Here is a 21691-nt window from a genome sequence, read left to right as displayed (position 1 = left end):
CTTGCTCAGCAGATTTAGAGATGGAAGGGATCTCAGTCATCTCCTCATTTAAGAGGTGAGCAAACTGGGACTGAAGTTAAGGAACTTGCTCAGCAGATTTAGAGATGGAAGGGATCTCAGTCATCTCCTCATTTAAGAGGTGAGCAAACTGGGACTGAAGAGTTAAGGAAGTTGCTCAGCAGATTTAGAGATGGAAGGGATCTCAGTCATCTCCTCATTTAAGAGGTGAGCAAACTGGGACTGAAGAGTTAAGGAACTTGCTCAGCAGATTTAGAGATGGAAGGGATCCCAGTCAGCAGATTTAGAGATGGAGGGGATCTCAGTCATCTCCTCATTTAAGAGATGACGAAACTCGGAGCAAGTTAAAGAACGTGCTCGGGGTCTCCCGACCTAGCTTTGAACTCGGTTCTTCCTAATTCCAGCCAACCTGTACGGATTGGAGTCCGAAGCTTCATCCACTCACTAGCTGTGCGACCCTGGGCAAGTCCCTTAACCCGCAGCCTCCTCGCCTGTAGAAAAGGAGGTAGCCACGGCCCCCGCCTCCGGAGCATCTTGTGAGCCTCGGATGAGATAACCTTTCCGAAGTGCTCCGCCAGCTTCCAAGCGTTGTGTAAACGCCGCTCCGGCCGAGGCCCCCCTCGAGCCCCCCGAGCGGGCTCCCCGTTAGGGGCTGCACCGGCACTGCGCGGAGTGGGCGCTTCTTCACGATTCCGCGGGGGTGGGGGGTCCCCTGGCAGGGACACCTTCTCCATCTCGGTTTTTCTTCTTTTTCGCTTCGCCGGCGTCTGAGGCCGGATTTGAACTCTCGGAGGGGCGCCTTTCTGATGCCCGGCTACGTGGCGCCAACCCCGCCCCGGCTATTGAGGATTAATTTTACAGAAGAGGACGCTGGGCTTCAGCGACGTGCCCAAGTGCATAAAGGCATTAAGAGGAATGTGGATTTAATCGCAGGTTTGAAACCTCAGCCGTTCAGGTTCAAGGGCAGACCCGGGGCCGGGCGGGGCGGCGGACGGCGCGCGCCTGCGCACTCAGCCCCGGCTCTGGCTCCGCCCCCCTCTCCGTGTCCCGCCCCCTCGCCCCCGCCTCCCGGGCTCAGGCTCTGCGGAAGTGCGGCTGACGTGTCCCGGCCGCGCAGGGGATTGTGGGTAGACTCGGCTAATGGCGGAGGCGAGACGGGGCGCCGGGCACGGCGGGCGCTGAGGCTTCCTGCCCCCGTTGGCCGCCGGCGCCGCCGCGGCGGGAGAAGGCGCGGGTGGGCCGCCGGCGCCCCCGGCAGCCGCTCGCAGCCCGGAGCCAGGGGGCCAGGCCCGGCGGGGCGGGGTCTCCGCCGCCACGGAGCCCGGAGCGAGGCCGCCGCTGAGGGCGTGGGAGCCAGCCGCCGGGGGGGCCGCGCCCTCCCGCAGCTCGGGGGGACCATGTCCTGCACCAACAGCCCCGAGGCGGTGAAGAAGCTGCTGGAGAACATGCAGAGCGACCTGCGGGCCCTGTCCCTGGAGTGCAAGAAGAAGTTCCCGCCTGTCAAGGAGGTAGGAGGGGGCTGCGAGCCGGCCGCACGGGCGCGCGCGCGCTGCACGGAGGGCCTTCCTCCTCCCCCAGGCACCCCCTTGGAAGTTAAGTTTGTGCCGACGCCTCGGCGTCTCCCCCCGCTGCCTTTGCCGTTCCCCTCCCGAGCGCGCCCCGGCCCCGCAGACCGGCGCTGCCGCCGCCCGGTGGGTGTGCGATGGAAGCGGCGGGAGAAGCGGCGTTCCCCACCACGCCCACCCCAGGTGGCCCCGAAGGCTTTTGCACTCAGACTTTTGGGACACCTTTTGGCGCTCAGACTAGCTTAAAGCGTCACCCGAGACTTGAGGATAGGCCACACTTTTATAGAAGGAACCTTAGAAATAATATAGTTCCGGGCAGCTAGGTGGCACTGACCCTGGAGCCAAGGAGGACCTCAGACCCTTAATAATTACCCAACTGCGTGGCCTTGGGCAAGGCACTTCACCCGGTTTGCTTTGCAAAAACCTTAAAAAAAAAAGAGAAATAATATAGTCTAGGGCTTTTTAATAGCTTAAAACATCACCTGAGATTTGGGGATAAGCCGTACTTTTACACCTAGAAGGAACCTTAGAAATAATAGAGTCTAGGGCCTTTCAGTAGCTTAAAACATCACCCGAAACTTGGGGATAAGCCGTAGTTTTACACCTAGAAGGAACCTTAGAAATAATATAGTCTAGGGCCTTTCAGTAGCTTAAAACATCACCCGAGACTTGGGGATAAGCCGTACTTTTACACCTAGAAGGAACCTTAGAAATAATAGAGTCTAGGGCCTTTCAGTAGCTTAAAACATCACCCGAAACTTGGGGATAAGCCGTACTTTTACACCTAGAAGGAACCTTAGAAATAATAGAGTCTAGGGCTTTTTAGTAGCTTAAAACATCACCCGAAACTTGGGGATAAGCCGTACTTTTACACCTAGAAGGAACCTTAGAAATAATAGAGTCTAGGGCCTTTCAGTAGCTTAAAACATCACCCGAAACTTGGGGATAAGCCGTACTTTTACACCTAGAAGGAACCTTAGAAATAATAGAGTCTAGGGCCTTTCAGTAGCTTAAAACATCACCCGAGACTTGGGGATAAGCCGTACTTTCCTAGAAGGAACCTTAGAAATAATATAGTCTAGGGCCTTTCAGTAGCTTAAAACATCACCCGAGACTTGGGGATAAGCCGTACTTTTACACCTAGAAGGAACCTTAGAAATAATATAGTCTAGTAACTTCTATTAACTTCAAATGTCACTTGAAACTTTGGAATACCCATGCTTTTAGACTGGAAGGAAGTTAGAAATAATATAGTCTAAGGGATTTTTAACCTTCCTGTGTTGGGCCTCCTTGACAGTCAGATGAAATTTATGGAGCTCCTCAGAATAATGAATAATCTAAAATAGGCAAGATTAAAAAGTAAATCATTTATAATGAAATGCATTTATGAAAATATAAAAAAGAAAAATTTAGGGGCAGCTAGGTGGTGCAGTGGACAAAACACCGGTTCTGGAGTCAGGAGGATATGAGTTCAAATAGGGACTCAGACACTTAATAATTACCTAGCTGTGTGACCTTGGGCAAGTCACTTAACTCCATTGCCTTGAAAAATACTAAAAAAAAATTCCAACTTTCAGGTTAAGAACCTCTGATTTTGGTTAAGTACCTCTTTTTCTGTTTATAGATAAGGAAACTAAAGCCCCAAGAGGTTAAGTGATTTGCCTGAGGTCTAATGAATAATAAGTAACTGATCTGGGTTGTTAGATGCTGGTACTTATTATAATTTTCACACTAGGAAACCTTATTGAACCTCTCTGCTCTCTTGCTGACTTTAATTGGTACTGATGACTCCCTGATCTTATGTTTCCATCCCCTAGTCCTTCATCATCAATACCTTACTGTTTATTTCTAATCACATATCTCATGTATATCTTAAACCAGGGCTGTCCAACCTTTCTTTTAAAAATTTTTATTGAAACAGTAGACAGGGGCAACTAGGTGGCACAGTGGATAGAGCACCAGCCCTGGAGTCAGGAGTACCTGAGTTCAAATCCAGTCTCAGACACTTAATAATTACCTAGCTGTGTGGCCTTGGGCAAGCCACTTAACCCCATTTGCCTTGAAAAATCCTAAAAAAAGAGAGAGAGAAAGAAACAATAGACAATATATTTTGATTTGCCATTTTACTGAGAGCTCTGCAGTAGCTCCCCTTCCTTTACTAAAGTATTTAGTAAACTTAGAGGTAGCCGAATAAAATCACCCTGCTGGTGGCAGGTGCATTTTGTCTTAAACACATTGTGACCAAAACCAAACTTAGTATTTTTTCCTGTCAAGGTGCCCTAATTCTATGAGTGGACCACAGTTGCTTAGGTGTCTTGGTGACATAAATAAAGATTTATTAAGAGCCTATTTTATGCTAGGCACTAGGAATTAAATAAAAAAAAAACACCAATCTTTTGAAAGTCCTTGCCCTCAAAGACCTTATGAGCTAATGGGGGAGACAACTTGCCAAGTATATACAAAACAAGCTATATGGAGAATAAATAATCAAAAGGGGGAAGACATTGGAATTGAGGGGTTGGAGAAGGCTTCTAGAAAAAGAGATTTTCATTGAAACTTAAAGGAAGCCAGGGAAGTCAGTAGGCAGACTTGAGGAGTGAGAACATTCTGGACTTTGGGGATGCCCAGAGGTTAAAGATGTACTGTCTCCATGGAATTGTTTGAAAGCCAGTATTCCTAGGTCAAAGACAATATGTTGGAGAGTAAGGTGCAAAAAGGCTGGAGAGGTAGGAGGGGGCTAGGTTATGAAAGGCTTTGAATCTCAGAGAATTTTGTATTTGATTCTGGAGGCAATAGGAAGCCACCAGAATCTATTGAGTAAGGAGGTGACATGATTAGAACCTGGCTTTGGGAATGTCATGTTAGTGGCTGATGGATGGTGGACTTATGTGTAGGGGGAGTCTTCAGAAACTGTGGTCTTAAATCTTGTTTCTACCTCTCCAACACTCCTTACCTGGTCTTATTGCTCATATAATCACCACTCTAGTTCAAGCTCTCATTATCCCTTGCTTGAACTGTTGCAATATTAGCCTCCTAATTGGTCTTCTTGCCTCAAGGTTCTTCCTGTTCCTAAATAGAGTTACAAAAGTGATATTTCTGAAGTGCAGGTCGCACTCTGCCTTTTCCCTATGCAATAAACTACAGTGGTTCCTCACTTCTTGAATCAAATATCATCTATTTTATTTGCCTTTTAAATTCTTTCACATCCTGGCCCCAGCCTACTTTATCCAGCCTTAACGTTACTCATTCCTTCTTGCACTCTCAAGTCCAGTCAGAATGGCCTTGCATAGGACTTTTGTGTTTCAGGGCCTTTGCACTGACTGCCCCTGGCTCATGGAATGTGCTGTCTCCTCACCTCTGCCCCTTGTTTCCTTTAACTTTCAACTCCACCACCACTACCTGTGAGAAGTATTTCTTGAACCTGCCCTGCCTCCCTATTTACCCTGTACGTATATTGTTTATAGCTTGTGCATTCTGATTCACGCAATTTTTCCTTAGAGAACCTAAATTCAAATTACTTATCCTTCCTGGTCCTCAATTTTCTCATTTGTAAAATGAGTGAGTTGGACTGAAATCTCATCCAGTTCTGGGTCTGCATTTCATTTTTTTCTTTACAACTTTTCTGCCTAGCACAAACCCTGGTACTTAATGGTTGCTTGGTGAATGCTTTTAGGGACAACTTCATAATTTGTTGTTGTTCTTTTGTGTCTGACTCTTCATGGCCCCATGTGGACTTTCATTGGCAGAGATATTTGGAGAGGTCTGCCACTTTCTCCTAGGGTTACACAACTTGTAATATCTGAGGTCAGATTTGAACTCTTCTCTTGCTAACTCCATATCCAGTGCTTTTATATATAAAATTAGGATGGTCACTATCATTGCCATTCCCTTTTGCTTCCCAGTCTGGGGCATCAGTAGTTTTTAAAGGTCAGGTTGGAGTGAGCTCACTTGCCTGATGTGTCTTTTTCCTGATAATTTTGTTTCCTTAACTCTGCTTCTTGTCCCTGTTAAAGTGGAAGGGGATTGCTTGTATTTTTTCCTAGGTAGTCCTAGATTTACCAACTGGCTAACCCAGTGGTAGTGCAAGTGACTAAGGCAGGCTAATCCTCTGAAAATTGTCTTTTCTTGGGAGTATTCTTGAATCCTTACCAGCTTATATGATTTATCATAGTTATAGCCCTATAGAATTTATTAATGTTCCAGTTAGAATTTATTAATGTTCCAGTTAGAATTTATTAATGTTCCAGGGATACCCAGCCCTTATGCTTAGTTCATAATATAATGGGAGAGAGAGCATGCAAATAATTATGTCCAGTAAGATTTGTACAGGATAAATTGGAGTAGTTAGAAGTAGAAGGCTCTAAGATTAAGGAGGGCAGAGAAGAACTTCTGACAGAAGATGGATTTTTTTGAAAGCCAAGAGACAGATGAGGAGGAGGGAGAGTTTTCCAGTTATGAATGATAACTAGTGAAATGTACCCCTTAGGCTAGGAGTTTCTTCTTGGCACATTTTAGGTGCTTTAACATATGTTTATTGACTATCTGACATAATGGAGAGATGATGTACTCTTGCTAAGAAAAGCAAAGAGATCAGGATAACTGGATCAAATAGTACTTGGAGGTAGGGAGTAAGGTCTAAGAAGACTGGAAAGGTAGAAAGGGCTCAAGTTATGAAAGATTTTAAAAATCAAATGCACCATTTGATTCTATTGGTAATAGAGAACCACAGCAGTTTATTTAATAGGACATAATATGATTAGACCTAAACTTTAGGAAGATCAATTTGACATCTGAGTGAAGGATGAATTGGAAGCCAGGAGAGACTTGAGACTGGGATATTCACTAGTAGGCTATTGCAGAAGTCCAAGTATGGGGAAATGAAGGCTGCACCTGAATTGTGGCAGTGTCCATCATCATCATTAAGAAGAGATTACTAAGGTAAAACAACAGCTAATTGGATATTGGTTGAGTAAGAGAGAATGAGGATGTTGACACTTAGCTTTTGAACTTGACTAACTGGCAGGATGGCAGTATCCTGGAAATATAATGAGTTTAGTTTGGGGTTTAAAAAGTCTATGGGACATGCACAACATTGGGTTTAAGATGTCTTTGGAACATTGAGCATTTTTTTGTGAGTATAAATTATTTTTAATTTTCCTAAAGCTAAAATGGAGTGGAAAAATGTAAGAAGTGTGGTTGATGGTATAGAATGATGGGGATGGGTTATAACATATAGTTAGTTGGCTTAGAGATTTATTTAGTAAGATTTTCTGATCAGCTGGTAGTTTACAGTTTTGACAATGAGTTATAGCCACACAATCTACTTTATTATGCTTATCTAATAGGGCTTGAAATATATGCTTGTAACAGTAGATCTTGGGGTTTTTTAGATTTATGAACCAGACAAATTTACATAATTAGGCATATAAAAAAATCCTTTAATTTTTTTTTCATACATCCAGCCAAAAGAGGACAGAAGAGGATGAATAGAGCAGGAAGCTTCCATGGTATGCTGCAAAATCCAATAACCTTATTGAGGTTTTCCCTTAAATGGGGAAGATTCCTTCCCTTTCTAAAACTGAGAGATAGAGAGGAGCACCTAAGCCAAAATTAGAGACCAAAATTTGATGACTAAAAAGATGAGTATCATTTAGGGAGAGTGGAGTAGGGTCTTAGCAAGGATCAGTGATAAAGCATATTGCAAATCTTAAAGCGTTATGTGTCATTTGTCATGAAATAACAGATTCAGACTCCTTCCATATTGGTGTTATTCAGTATTTTGGGGGGACTAGGACCTGATGTTTCATTCTGTGAAGGGAGCTCCCAGGTGAGAAAATACTTTCTGCCAATGCATATGAACAACTTGGAATTCCATTTCCCACCTCTGCCTTTTTCCTGGCTATTCTTCATGCCTCAAATGTACTCCTTCCCAAACTCTACCCCTTAGAATCTCTTGTTTCTTTTAAGACTCCGTCCAAGCACCAATTTCTCTAGCAGGCTTTTCTTCACCACCACCCCCCCACAGCCAATACAATCAATTCAGGTTTCCTTCCATCTGCCTTAACAGTTTTTGTTTCATGGAACCCCTTTGGCAGTCTAGTGAGACCTCTGCACCCTTTCTCAGAGGTGTTTTAAAACGCCTAAAATAAAATTCATCAGATTACAAAGGAAACCAAGTATATTGAAATATGTTAATCAAAATATTTTTCTTTTCTTTTAAAGTTTATTACATAGCTTTACTATTCATTTAAGTTTTTTAATGGTGAATTCTCTTCCTTCTGCTCATCTCACCTGTTAAGAAGACAAAAATTGTTATATCAGTTATACATGTGAAATCATACAAAACATATTTCTGGGGCGGCTAGGTGGTGTAGTGGATAAAACACCGGCCCTGGAGTCAGGAGTACATGGGTTCAAATCCGGTCCCAGACACTTAATAATTACCTAGATGTGTGGCCTTGGGCAAGCCACTTAACCCTGTTTGCCTTACCAAAAAAAAGACCTAAAAAAAAATTTCCGTTTGAGACATGTTGCCAAAAAAACCCCAGACAAGCCCCAAAATAAAGAATTTGAAAAGAATGCCTCAATCTGCAGACTCCATTAGTCAATGGATATGGACAGCGTTTTCCATCATAAGTTCTTCAGAAGGTCTTGGTTCATTGTGTTGATCAGAATAGCCAAATCATTCACAATTATTCTTCATGTAGAATTGCTATTTACTGTGTAGATTACTCTCCTAATAACTTCACTTTTCATTGGTTCATCTAAGACTTTTTTTTTGAGAAACCATTCAGCTTGTCAGTTCTTACAGCACGATCATATTTTATCACTATCTTTAACCACAGTCATTGTTCAGCCATTGGTGGCCATTTCCTCCATTTCCAATTCTTTACCATCACAAAAAGAGCTACTACAAATATTTCTGTACATATTTCTTTTCCTTTAATCTAATTTTGTTTTTGTTTACTTGTTTTGGTGGGCAGTTGTGTTAAATGACTTGCCCAAGGTCACACAACTAGTAAGCATCAAGTGTCTTAAGCATGATTTGAACTCATGTCCTCCTGTCTCCAGGGCCCATGCTCTTTCTACTGTTTCACCTAGCTGCCCCACCTTTAATCTAGTTATCATACAGACTTAGTAGTGGTATTGCTAGGTCAAAGGGTATGCATAGTTTTTTTTTGTCTCTTTGGACAAAATTCCAAATTGCTTTCCAGAATGGTTAGATCAATTCACAACTTCACCAATGGTACAGTATTATCTCAGTTTTTTCATATTCCCTCTAGCAGTTGTCATTTCCTGTTCTTTCATATTAGCCTGTCTATTCAGTATGTGGTGATATGTCAGAGTTGTTTTAATTAGCATTTCTCTAATGGAAATTGATTTAGACTTTTATATGGAAATTATGTATTCATTTGGGGAATGACTTGTATTATAAATTTGACTTAATTATCTGTATATTTGAGAATGAGACCTAAATCAGGGAAACTTGATGTAAAATTCTTTCCCTTTTCCTGCTTTCCTTCTAATCTTGACTGTATTGGTTTTGTTTGTATAAAACCTTTTAACCTTTTTAGTGTAATATACTCAAGATTATCCATTTTGCTTCTCATGATCCTTTCTTTCTCATTTGGCTATAAATCCTTCCCATATCCATATATTTGTCAGGTAAAATATGCCATACTCCCCTAATCTGCTTTTTTTTTAAAGAGTTTTGCAAGGCAATGGGGCTAAGTGGTTTGCCCAAGGACGCGTAGCTAGGTAATTATTAAGTGTCTGAAGCTGGATTTGAACTCAGGTTCTCTTGACTCTAGGGCCAGTGTTCTATCCACTGCGCCACCTAGCTGCCCCAATTTGCTTTTGATATAACTATTTCTAAATCATGTGCCCTTTTGGATTTTATCTTGATATATGATGTGAGTTGTTGGTCTTTACCTAGTTTCTGCCAAACTGCTTTCTAGTTCCCTCAGCAATTTTAGTCAGTTGTTGAGTTATTGTCCCAAAAGCATAGATCTTGGTCATTTATTATAGTGTAGTGTTTACCAGATCTATTCTGTTTCTTGGCTATTACCAGATTGTTTTCATGATTACCTGTTTGTCATACCAGTCTGAGATCTGATGATTTCTCTTACTTTTTTTTAAAAAAAATTTATTCCCTTGTGATATTCTTTTGTTCTTCTAGGTGAATATTTTTATTATTTTTTCTAGCTCTATGAAATAATTTTTGATAGTTTGATTGTTATAGTACTTAAATAAGTAGAATAATTTAGGTAGAACTATCTTTTTTGTTACATTAGCTCAACTTACCCATGAGCAATTAATATTTCTTCATTTGTTTAGTTATGTTTCTATCTGTGTGAAAAGTTTTGTAATTGTGTTAATATACTTCCTGTGTTTGTCTTGATAGGTAAAGTGAATTTATCTTTATGTTGTCTTCAAAAAGTAGTAGGTTTGTTTCCTCATTACCTGTTTTAATTCCTTTAATTTCTCACCTTATTGCTATAGCTTGTATTTCTAGTACAATCCTGAATAATAGTGGTGATGATGAACTTTCTCACCTCTGGTCTTTTTTGGAAGTTTTTTAGCTTATCCCCATCATAGATGTTTGTGATGGTTTTAGATAGATTCTACTTATCATTTTAAGGAAAGCTCCATTTGTTCCTATGTTTTCCAGTATTATTTAAAAGGAATGGGTCCTGTATTTTGTCAAAAGCTTTTAATTGAGATAATCATATGATTTCTGTTGGTTTTATAATTGATATGGTCAATTATAATTGCTTGTAACTTTCCTAATTTTAAACCAGCCTTGCAATTCTAGTATAAATCCCACCTGATCATAGTGTATTATCCTGATGATAAATTAACAATAAATTGCTAATATTTTATTTTAGATTTTTGCATCAATATTATCTAAATTGGTTTATAATTTTCATTCTCTGATTTGACTTTTTCTGGTTTAGGTATGAACATCATACTTGTCATAAAAGAAATTTTATAGGATTTTAATTTATATAGTTTTAGAATTACTTTATATAGCTTTTATAGTATTAAAATTGATTGTTCTTTAAATGTTTGGTAGAATTCACTTGTAAATTCTTCTGACCCTGGAGATCTTTTTCTTAAAAAGTTCATTGATAGCTTGTTCAATTTCTTTTTTTTAAAATGAGTTTTTAGGTATTTTAAGTATTTTTAAGCATTTAAGTATTTTATATTTATTTATTTATTTATTATTTATTATTAAGTATTTATTTTATTTCCTCTTCTGTTCATATGGGCAATTTATATTTTTGTAAATATTCATCCATTTCATTTAAATTGTTAAATTTCTTGGCATACTACTGGGCAAAATAGCTTCTAATTATTGCTTTAGTTTCCTCTTTATTGGTAGTGAATTCACCTTTTTCATTTTTGATACTGGTAATTTGATTTTCTTATTTTTTTAAAAATTAAATTAATCAAAAATTAATTAAGCCAACTTTTAGTTTTGTTTATTAATTTATTAATTAAGTAGTGATTTTTTTCCATTTTTATTAATCAGTCCTTTGATTTTCATAATTTCTAATTTGGAACTTAATCGGGGATTTATAATTTGTTCTTTTTCTAGCTCTTTAATGCTCAAGTCATTAATCTGCTCTTTCTCTACTTTATTCATGTAAGCATTTAGAGATATAAAATTTCCCTAAATGCTTTGACTACAACTCATAAATTTGGTATGTTGTCTTATTATTTTCATTTATTGAAATTATTGATTGTTTTTATGATTTGTTTGAACCACTCATTAAGATTAGATGATTTAAGTTCCAATTAGTTTTTAATCTTGTCTTGCCATGACCCATAATTTTTTTTGCATCATGATCTGTAGGGGAGTTACATTTAATATTTCTGCCTTTCTTCAATTGATTACAAGGTTTTTATTCCCTAAAACATGATCAGTTTTTGTGCCGATGCTGTGTATCACTAAGAAAAAGGTAGATCTCTTTCTGTCCCCATTCAGTTTTCTCCAGAGCTCTGTCATATCTTACTTTTATATCTGACAGTTAATATCTGTCATATCTAATTTGATTCACCTACTTCATTTCTTGTTTATTTTGCAATTAGATTTTTTTTAATTCTGTAAAAGGGAGGTTGAGATCCCCACTACTATGTTTTGCTGATATATTTTTCTTTTTTGCAAGGCAATGGGGTTAAGTGGCTTGCCCAAGGCCACACAGCTAGGTAATTATTAAGTGTCTGAGGCTGGATTTGAACTCAGGTACTCCTGACTCCAGGGCCGGTGCTCTATCCACTGTGCCACCTAGTCGCACTGCTATTTCTTTTTGTAACTCACTTAAGAATTGTAACTCCCCTAAGAATTGCATGCTATATCACTTGATACATGGATTTAATATTGATATGACTTTGTTGTCCATGATACCTTTTAGCAAGATGTAGTTTACTTCTTTGAGTCTTTTAATTAGATCTAGTTTTGCTTTAATTTTGTCTGGGAGCAGATTTACTATCCCTGCTTTTTTTTATACTTCAACTTGAGCATAACATTCTGTTACTGCCTTTTACACATATACTCTGTGTGTCTTTCTGCTTCATATATATTCCTTGTAAGCAACATATTGTAGGATTTTGATATTTAAATCACTGTTATCCATTTCCATTTTATGAGAGAGTTTATTCATTTCACATTCATAGTTAAGACTACTGTGCATTTCCATCCGTCTTTATTCTTTTTTTCCCTCTCTTTCTCTCCTTTCATCCTTCTCCCTCCTCACCAGTGTTTTGTTTCTGACCACTGCTTCCCTCAATTTACCCTTTCTTCAGTCAGCCCTCTCTCTTTTTTTCTTTTCTTCTCCTCCTTCTTCCATATAGGATAAAATGGATTTCTTTACCCAACTGAGTGCATATGTTATTCCCTCTTAGACCCAAATCCCAGTGAGAGTAAGGTTCAAACAATTTTGGCCCCCCTTCCTTCTATTACTACTATATTAGGTCTTTCATGCCTCTAAATGTGATAAAAATTTATCTTATTCTCCCTTTCCCTTTTCTTTTCTTCTAGGGCAGTCTTTTTTTTTTTAATTGTATAATTTTTCTTATTACATTGAAGTCAATTTATACTCACACTCTGTTGAAGTATATTCCTTTTAACTGCCGTATTGTGGTACTGTACTGGAGTTACTAGTATCATTTTCCATTGTAAGAATGTAAACAATTAAACCTTATTGAATACATTGTTTTCTTTCCTGTTTACCTTTTTATGCTTCTTTTGAGTCCTGTATTTGAAGACCAGATTTTTCTGTTCAGCTCTGGTCTCTTCATCAAGAATGTTCGAAAGCCCTTATTTCAATTAATATCCATCTTTTCCTATGAGAGATTATGTTCAATTTTGGTTGTAATCTTGGTTGTAATTCAAGTGTTCCAGGCCCTCCAATCATTTAATATAGAAGCTGCTGGGTCCTGTGTAATCCTGACCTTGGCTCCAAGATATTTGATTTATTTCTTTGTGGCTGCTTGAAGTATTTCCTCCTTGACCTAACATTTCTGGAATTTGCCTACAATATTCCTTGGAGTTTTCATTTTGGAATCTTTCAGGAGGTGATCAAAGGATTCTTTAATGGCTTATTTTATTTGACTATATATTTTTTTGATTACTTTACCCTCTGGTTCTAGGACATCAGGGAAGTTTTCCTTGATAATTTTTTTTCCCAGGGGATTACTGAATACTTTTATTCTGCATGTAGAAGCCACTAAAGGATCTGGCCTGTGGGCTTGTTGGGGCTGCATCACAAGTATATGACTCTGCACATCAACACTGGGGTGGGGGTGAGAACAGATCATTCTAGCCCAGTTACAAGGTGAGGTCTTCCAATAAAGGACAAAATGATCAGGTACCCTCTCTGATAAGACAATTAGAAAGAAGCTGTGAGAACAACACAGAAAGGTGGAAGAGAGAGGGGTGAAGTTAGGTAGCACAGCCCCCACCCCCAAAACAAAACTGGTCTGCCACTTGGTGCTGCCCATTCTTTGGAGGACTTCTACAGAGGTGACTGTCGCCTACTAGCTCTGAGGCTTCGTGGTCATGGAGCTTACTTGGCCCAAGGGTTTCTGAAGTTCCTTCTAGCGAATTTAGCCTTGCTGTCCAGTTCTTCCTCAATTCTGAGAAGTTGGTTATACTTGGCCAAACGATGAGATTGGCAGGGGGCCCCAGTCTTGATCTGCCCAGTGCAGAGACCCACCACCAGGTCTACAATGAAGGTATCTTCAGCGTTCCCGGAATGATGGGAAACCATTACTCCCCACCCATTGGACTGGGCCAGCTTGAATGCCTGGAGAGATTCAGTCACAGAGCCAATCTGGTTCACTTAGAGCAGGAGGTAGTTGCAAGCTTTCTCATTCACAGCCTTTTCAATGTGCTTGGGATTGGTCACTGTGAGATCATCCCCTACAACCTGGATGCCTGCATTTTCAGTAAAATTCTTCCAAGCTGTCCAATCATTCTGGTCAAAGGGATCTTCAGTAGACACCACTGGATAGTCCTGGATGAAGCTCTTGTAAAGGTCCCCAAGCTCAGCAGGTGAGATGTATCTGTTGGGATCACCAGAAGACTTGAAGTCCAAGTCATATTTCCCAGACTAGAAGAATTCAGAGGCAGCAACATCCATGCCAATCACAACCATGTCAGGATAGCCAGCCTTTCCAGTTGCTTCCTTCAGCAACTCCAGAGCTTCTCTATTTTCTAGGATGTTAGCAGCAAAGCCTGCTTCATGTCCTACATCAGTGGCATCCTGTCCATGTTTCTTCTTAATCACATTCTTCAGGTTGTGGTAGACCTCAGCTTCAGTGCTCATGGCCTCCTTGAAGTTTGATGCTCCAACAGGGAGGATCATGAACTCCTGTATTGCTAGCTTGGGAGCCACCACTGATCACATTGAAGGCTGGAACTGGCAGGATGACTTCTTCATTGCCTCCAAGATCAGTAATATGGTGGAACAAGGAGACACCTTTCTCAGCAGCCCCACACTCCCACTGTGGCGTTTGCTCCAAATTTAGATTTATTTTTCAGAGCCATCCATCTCTATCATCAATTTGTCAATCTTATCCTACTCCACAGCATTCAGTTTCTTGCTAATCAGGGTCAGGGCAATAATTTTATTGATGTGCTCAACTACTTTTGAGACACCTTTCCCCATATAGCGGGTCTTATTGTCTCGGAGCTCCAGGGCTTCATGGATGCCAATAGAAGCCTCATTGGGTGCACAGAAGCTCTGAAGAGACCTTTTGAAGTGCAGAGATCAACTTCCATGATGGGGTTTCCATGAGAGTCAAAGAACTCTCTTGCAATGATCTTCAAAATCAACTTGTTGAATTTCTGGATGGGGATGGCTCCGTTGTATTCAGAGAACAGAGGCAGAGGGATCTACACCAAGAGGGCGCATTAGAAGGGCCCTTGATAATTTCTTGAAAGATGCTGTCTAAGCGCTTTTTTTTTTCGGTCATGGCTTTTAGGTAGTCCAGTAATTCTTAAATTGTCTGCCCTGGATAACTTTCCTGGTTTTTAAGATCAATTATTTTTTCTTAAAACGGATATTACATTTTCTTCTGTTTTTCCAGTTTTTTGATTGTTTGACTGATTCTTAATGTCTCATAGAATCATAAGTTTCCACTTGCTCAATTCTAATTTTTAAGGAATTATTTTCTTCTGTTAGCTTTTGTACATTCTTTTCATTTTGGCCAATTCTACTTTTTCCCCAATTTGACCAGTTCTATTTTTTTAAGGAATTGTTTACTTCAAACAACTTTTGTGCTTCCTTTTCCAAGCTGCTGATTCTTTTTTTTTTAAATACTTCTTTTGTAGATTCTAGGGACTTGGTTGCTGATCAGTTCTGTAGCTAAGCACCTCCCACTGGCATACTTAGACGTTACCTGTGCTGGGCTGCACTCTCCTTTTGAGACAGACCTTTTCTGAAGTCATTCTAAGTAATTCTAGGCTGAAAAATTGTTTCACTTTATCTTTTTCTGGATTCTGTTGCTCCAGAATTCTTTTGAGGCTTCATTTAATGTTTCCCAAAGGAAACTGGGAAGAGCTCAAGCAACATACAAACTTTTCTCTTGACTCTCTCTGCCTTTATCCATTGTTTTTCTAATATTGAACCAGTCTTAGATTTCCTGGCAGAAATCCCACCTCTTTGTTAAATTGTGTGGTGGTGGTGATGGTGTCATTCTCAGTCTTATCTGACTCTTTGTGACCCAGTTTGGAATTTCTTTGGCAGAGATATTGGCATGGTTTGTCATTTCCTTCTCCAGCTCATTTTACAGGTGAGGAAACTGAGGCAAACAAGGTTAATTGACTTACCCAAGATTGCATTGCAAGTAAGTCTCTGAGGCCAGATTTGAACTTGGAAAGATGAACCTTCCTCAAGGCCTGACACTTCATCCACTGTATCTCCTTAGTTTCCCATTTACCTAGTATTTTATTGAAAATTTTCATTTCAATATTCATTAAGGAAATTTGTCTATAGATTTCTTTCTCTGTTTTTGCTCTTTCTGGTTTACATATCAAATCTATATTTGTTCATAAAAAGATTTTTTTAGGACTTTCCCTTCCATATTTTTCCAGATTGTTTATACTGAGTAGGAATTAATTGTACTTTAAATGTACAGTAGAAATTCACTTGTCAATTCATCTGGTCTAGTTCACTCTCAGTTAAGATTTGTTCAATTTTTATTTTCTAAGTTTGGGTTATTTTCCTACTTCCTTTTCTGTTAATCTGGGTAATTTACATTTTTGTAACAATTTCACTTGCATTGTCAGATTTATTCACCTATAATTGAACTAAATATTTCCTTTTCATTGGTGTTAAATTTACCCTTTTCAGATTTTTTTTATATTAGTAATTTGGTTTTCTCCCTTTTAAAAAATCAAATTAACCAGTGGTTTTTCTATTTTGGGGGTTGGATTTTTTTTCTCCCATAAAACCAGCTCCTACTTTTATTCTTCAGCGGTTATAATCTTAGTTCCTTTGCCTTCCAGAATATTCCAAACCTTCTATACCTTCTATTCCTTTAAACTTCTACTCCTTAAAAACCACTAATTCTTGTGTGATTCTGACTGTTCCTCCATAATATTTCTATTATTCCTTTTTGACTGCTTGTAATATTTTCTCTTAGACCTGGGAACTCTGAAATTTGACAGTAAATACCCTTGGAAGTTTTCATTTTGGGTTCACTTTCATGAGATTTGATATACTCTTTAAATTTCTATTTTACTATTTGGTTCCAGGATATAAAAGCAATTTTGCTTGATTTTTGAAAGATTATGTCTAGGCTTTCTTTTTTAATAACGTTTTTTGTGTGTTTCAGTAAATTATTTCTTCACTATCTACTTTCAGGTCACTTGTTTTTGTTGTTGGTTGTTTTTTCCCCAGTGAGAAATATTATGTATTCTTCTAACTTTTTAAAATTTTTAAATGTTTTTACTTCATTGTATTTTTCTTGATGTCTCTTAGAGTCATTAGTCTCCAGTTACCCAATTTTAGTTTTTAAGGAACTATTTTCTTCACTGCACGTTTGTACCTATTTTGCATTTGAATTCTGCTTTTGACAGAGTTCTTTTCTTTGGTGGATTTTTGTGCCTCTCCTGCTTTTTGGCCAGTTTTGTAAGGTGTTATTTTCTTGTGTGCATACATGCTTTTACCAATCTCTCTTTTCATAATTTTCTTGCATTGCTCATATTTCTTTTCCACTTTTCCCTCTATGTCTCATATTTGATTTTTAAAATCCTTTAAGTTCTTTTAGAAATCCTTGTTAGATTTATGTCTAGTTCACATTTTTCTTTGAAGCTTTGTTTATGGCTATTTTCCCACATGGTTATCTTTATCTGAATTTGTGTCTTGATCTTCTGTTACCATAGTAGTTTTTTTTTTATGGTTAGGCTCCTTTTTTTGTTGTTTGCTGTTTTTCCAGTCTTATCTTTTTACTTTATATTAAGGTTTGGTTCTGCTCCTCAGTGGAGGGGACATTGTCTCAAGTTTCAGATTTTTTTGTTTTGCTGTTTTCAGAGCTAATTGTGGGAGATTTGTTAGTTTTTTGTGCTTCTGAGATATTATGATCCAAGGAAAGATATAGTCACTGTTCTCCTGGTCCATGCTCTGATCTTTATCCAAAAAAGAACTGTTTCTCTGAAATCACAAGTACTGGAACTCCTCTTGACCTTAGAACAGTGACCAGATTTCCTTCTGTCCTGCAGCCATAAGAACTGCAGCTCCTTTCTACCCTGGGACTCTATATGAGCACCATGCCGGTGCCCTACATCCATTGCCTGCTGTAATCTCTTTCTGACCAGTTATCTAACCCCCTTTTTGTCTCTAGATTGAGAGCTCTCATAGGTGCTGCTGCTGTCACAATCACCTTCAAGGCCTGCTGATGGTATTGCCTCTGCTATTGTTGTTAATCCAGGCCAACCCTCTCCTAGGTGTTACAAGCTTTTCCTGTGAAACTCCTAAGTTGTCTTGGACTGAAAAAAAAGTCTCACTCTGATCCGTTGTTGGCTCTGCAACTCCAGATTTCAATTTGAGGAATTAATTTAAAGTTGTCTGGAGGGAGAATGTTTGGAGAGTTCAACTAAGTTGCTGTCCATACTCCACCGTCTTGGCTCTACCCTCCTCAAAATAATAGTTTTAAAAACAATTTCTTAATGTTGATTTTTGACTCCTCCCTACTTTGTTTTTCTCTTTGTTCTGGTTTATTTATATATGTTTTTCCCCCCCCAATTTTCCCCTGAGCCCCTTCTTGAGGGCTTAGACTTTTTGCCTTTTATTTGTATTCTTAGTGTTTAGGTTAGTGTCTGATGCAGAGTAAGTGCTTAATAATGCTTGCTGATTGTGTCCTGTCTTTCTCTGCTTCTGTTCACTTTATCTCCCATATTCAAAATACCATCTCCCATTTCTTGGTCATTTTCCATCCATTAGAAAAACTTTCTTTTCAGGACTATCTTCAAATTTCAACTTGTCTGAGAAAACTTTCCTGACTTGTAGAGGCAAAAGTGATCATTTTCTTACTCAAGATTTCCCATAGTACTTTAATTAAATGACTTTGGAATCTGTTACATGCAAGATTCTGTTACTGTCATTCAATCATGTCTGGCTCTTCATGACCTCATGAACCATAGCACCCCAAACTCTTTTATCCACCATCATTTCTTGAAAACTCTGATCTCATGTTCACTGATTCCATGACACTATCCATCCATCATCCTTTGCCATCATCTTTTCCTTTTGCCTTCAATCTTTCCTAACATCAGGATCTTTTCAAATGAGATCTGTCATCTTATGTGGCTAAAGTACTTAAGTTTCAGTGTTTTTCCTTCCAAAGAATTATCTGAATTAAGTATTGATTGACAGCTTCTCTCTTCTTGCTGTCCAAAAGTCTTCTCTAGCAGCACAGTTCAGAAGCATTGATTCTGTGGTGTTCTGCTTTCCTTACAGCCTAATTCTCATAGCCATGCAATGCTACTGAAAAAACTATAGGTTTGATCATATGAACCTTTGTCAATAAGGTGATAACTTGCTTTTGCCATAGCTTTCCTTCCAAGGAGCAAGTGCCTTTTAATTTCAAGACTTCAGTCACCATTTGCAGTGTTGAACCCAAGAATGTAAACTCTGACACTGCTTCCATTTCTTTTCCCTCTTTTTTGTTTTCCAGGAAGTGATGGAACTAGTTGCCAAGAACATGATTTTTTTTGATATTAAGTTTTAAGTTAGCTTTTACACTTTCTTTTTACCTTCATCACCCTTTCTTTCTTCCATCAGATTGGTATTGTCTGAGATCATTGGTATTTCTCCCGACAACCATAATTTCAGCTTTTGATTTACCTATTCTGGCATTTTGCATGATGCATATAAATTAAATAAATAAGGTGATAATATACCATATTTTTCCATGCGTAAGATGCTCCCATGTATAAAACACATCTTAATTTTGGGGCCCAAAATTTGTAAAAAAGATGTATTACATAAAGTTAATGAATTCAAGTTTTAGTTATCATAAAATTCATACAACTCATCACTGTCAAAACTCTTTATCCATTAGCTTGTCTTCTTCTGTGTTTGATGAGGAATCACGGTCTTAGGAGAGGTTCTCTTTGCTCACCTGCCTGTGCTCTGGTCTGGGGTTGACCACAAGCACTCCCTGGACAAGTCTGTTGGTGGACGCATGCTTAGTCCATTCCATTTCACGAACCTGAAGCACCAATTGTGTCCTCCTTCAAAATGAGTCACTTCTTTTTAATCAGCAGTTCTTCTTGCCTCATACTGAACCTCACAGGAATTCCAATTTCCCTTTGCTCTTCAGTTTATATCTTCAATTTCCTCTCTAACTCAGGCCATTTTGCTTATTTGTCTCTCATAGTCTTCTGCTGTGGTGTTTTCAGTAAGATTTCTTCTTCCCACAGCCAGTCTTGGATTGTTTTCTCAGTTGGAGGAGGACCAAACTGATGATCAGCAGCCCGATTTCCATTCACTTTTGCAAACTGGATCACTTTGAACTTGAATTCAGCACTATACAAAAAATATTTTCTGAACCATTTCTGGGCAGAATGTGGCAGTATATAACCTAATATACTGATAAGAAATGTGGAACAATGAGTGCAAAGACAAGTGTGAAAAAGTGGGAAATGTAAGTAAAAAAATCTGCAATCTAGATGCTCCCAGTTTTTAGACCCAGAGTTTAAAAAAAAAGGTGCATCTAACATGGGGAAATATGGTACATCCTGTACTCCTTTTCCAATTTTTTTTTTTTGGAACTCAGATTTTATTTTTATTTTGAATTTTTTACAATTTTTCCCCTAACCTTGATTTCCCCCCCCCCCCCCCCCCCCCCCCCCCACAGAAGGCAGTCTACTAGTCTTTACATTGTTTCCATTGATCTAAGTTGAATGTGATGAGAGAGAGTCATGTCTGGCTCTTCATGACCACATATTCCTAAGGAAGAAAAATAAAGTATTATTCCTGACTGTTGCACTAATGGAATGGGCAAGTCCATCAAGGTTAGTCATCACCCCCATGTTGCTGCCAGGGTGCCCAATGTTCTTCTGATTCTACTCATCTCGCTCAGCATCAGTCCATGCAAATCTTTCCAGGCTTCCCTGAATTCCCATCCTTCCTGGCTTCTAATAGAACAATAGTGTTCCATCCCATACATATACCACATTTTGTTAAGCCATTCCCTAATTGAATGACATGTATGTTAATTTCCAATTCTTTGTCACCACAAACAGAGCTGCTATAAATATTTTTGTATAAGTGATTTTTTAAATATATAGAATACTAAAATATTCTTGTTTAAGAGTAAACATAATACCCCTCCCCCCAAAAAATATAGACCCTCATGAGAAATAAAGTAAAGGAAAGGGAAAAAAATGTATTTCAGTCTGTGTTCTGATACCATCAACTCTGTCTCAGGTAGCTTGCATTCTTCATCATAAATCCATCACAGAAGCCACCTCCATACTTTTCCACAGTTGCCGCTGCTGACTGTAACTCCCTCCATCCATTCCACCCCACTACCATATACTATAGTCTCTCTCTCTCCCTTCGCCCCATCCCTCTTCAAAAATGTGCTGTAGGGCAGCCAAGTGGTGCAGTGGACAAAGCACTAGCCCTGGGGCCAAGAGGCCCCCAAGTTCATGTACTACCCCAGAGACCCAGCAACCACTGAGCCCCATAGGCCTGGACAAGCCAACCAATCCCAGCCCCTTGCAAGAAGTAAAAAAAAGAAAATGTGTTATATCTGATTATTCTCTCCTTTTATCTACCCTCTCTTCTATCACCCACATCCCCCTCTTCCCACTTCTCTCCTCCTTACTCCAGATGTGTATACTCTATTGAGTGTGTATGCTGTTTCCTCTCAGAGCCATTTCTGGTAAGAGTGAAGGTTCCCTCATTCCCCCTTGCCTTCCCCCTCCCATATTGCAAAAGCTCATTGTAAAAAAATAAAAAATTTATCTTTTATACAAAATATCTTAGCCTATTCTGCCTCTCCTTTCTCTTGCTCCTAGTGCATTTCCCTTTTAGCCATTGACTACATTTTTACAATTATATCTTCAAATTCAGCTTTCTCCTGTGCTG

At 39.2% G+C, this 21691-nt stretch overlaps 1 protein-coding gene across 2 annotated transcripts in view; it reads left to right on the top strand.

The window, feature by feature from the left end:
• The first annotated feature begins 1337 nt into the window (after window positions 1-1337).
• MON2 (MON2 homolog, regulator of endosome-to-Golgi trafficking) overlaps window positions 1338-21691 on the top strand; it is a 167878-nt gene continuing 147524 nt past the window's right edge. Inside the window, exon 1 of one of the 2 annotated variants that reach the window (XM_074226230.1) lies at window positions 1338-1526. In XM_074226230.1, the coding sequence (XP_074082331.1) occupies window positions 1416-1526 (111 nt within the window). In that variant the 5' untranslated portion in view covers window positions 1338-1415. The remainder of the gene's footprint in view (window positions 1527-21691) is intronic. The other variant, XM_074226231.1, reaches the window with a different exon arrangement.

The sequence above is a fragment of the Macrotis lagotis genome, chromosome 2 (genome assembly GCF_037893015.1).
Source record: "Macrotis lagotis isolate mMagLag1 chromosome 2, bilby.v1.9.chrom.fasta, whole genome shotgun sequence".
Classification (NCBI taxonomy): Eukaryota; Metazoa; Chordata; class Mammalia; order Peramelemorphia; family Peramelidae; genus Macrotis; species Macrotis lagotis.
The sequence above is the reverse complement of the archived record's forward strand: the minus strand, read 5'-3'. Positions and strand labels throughout refer to the sequence as shown.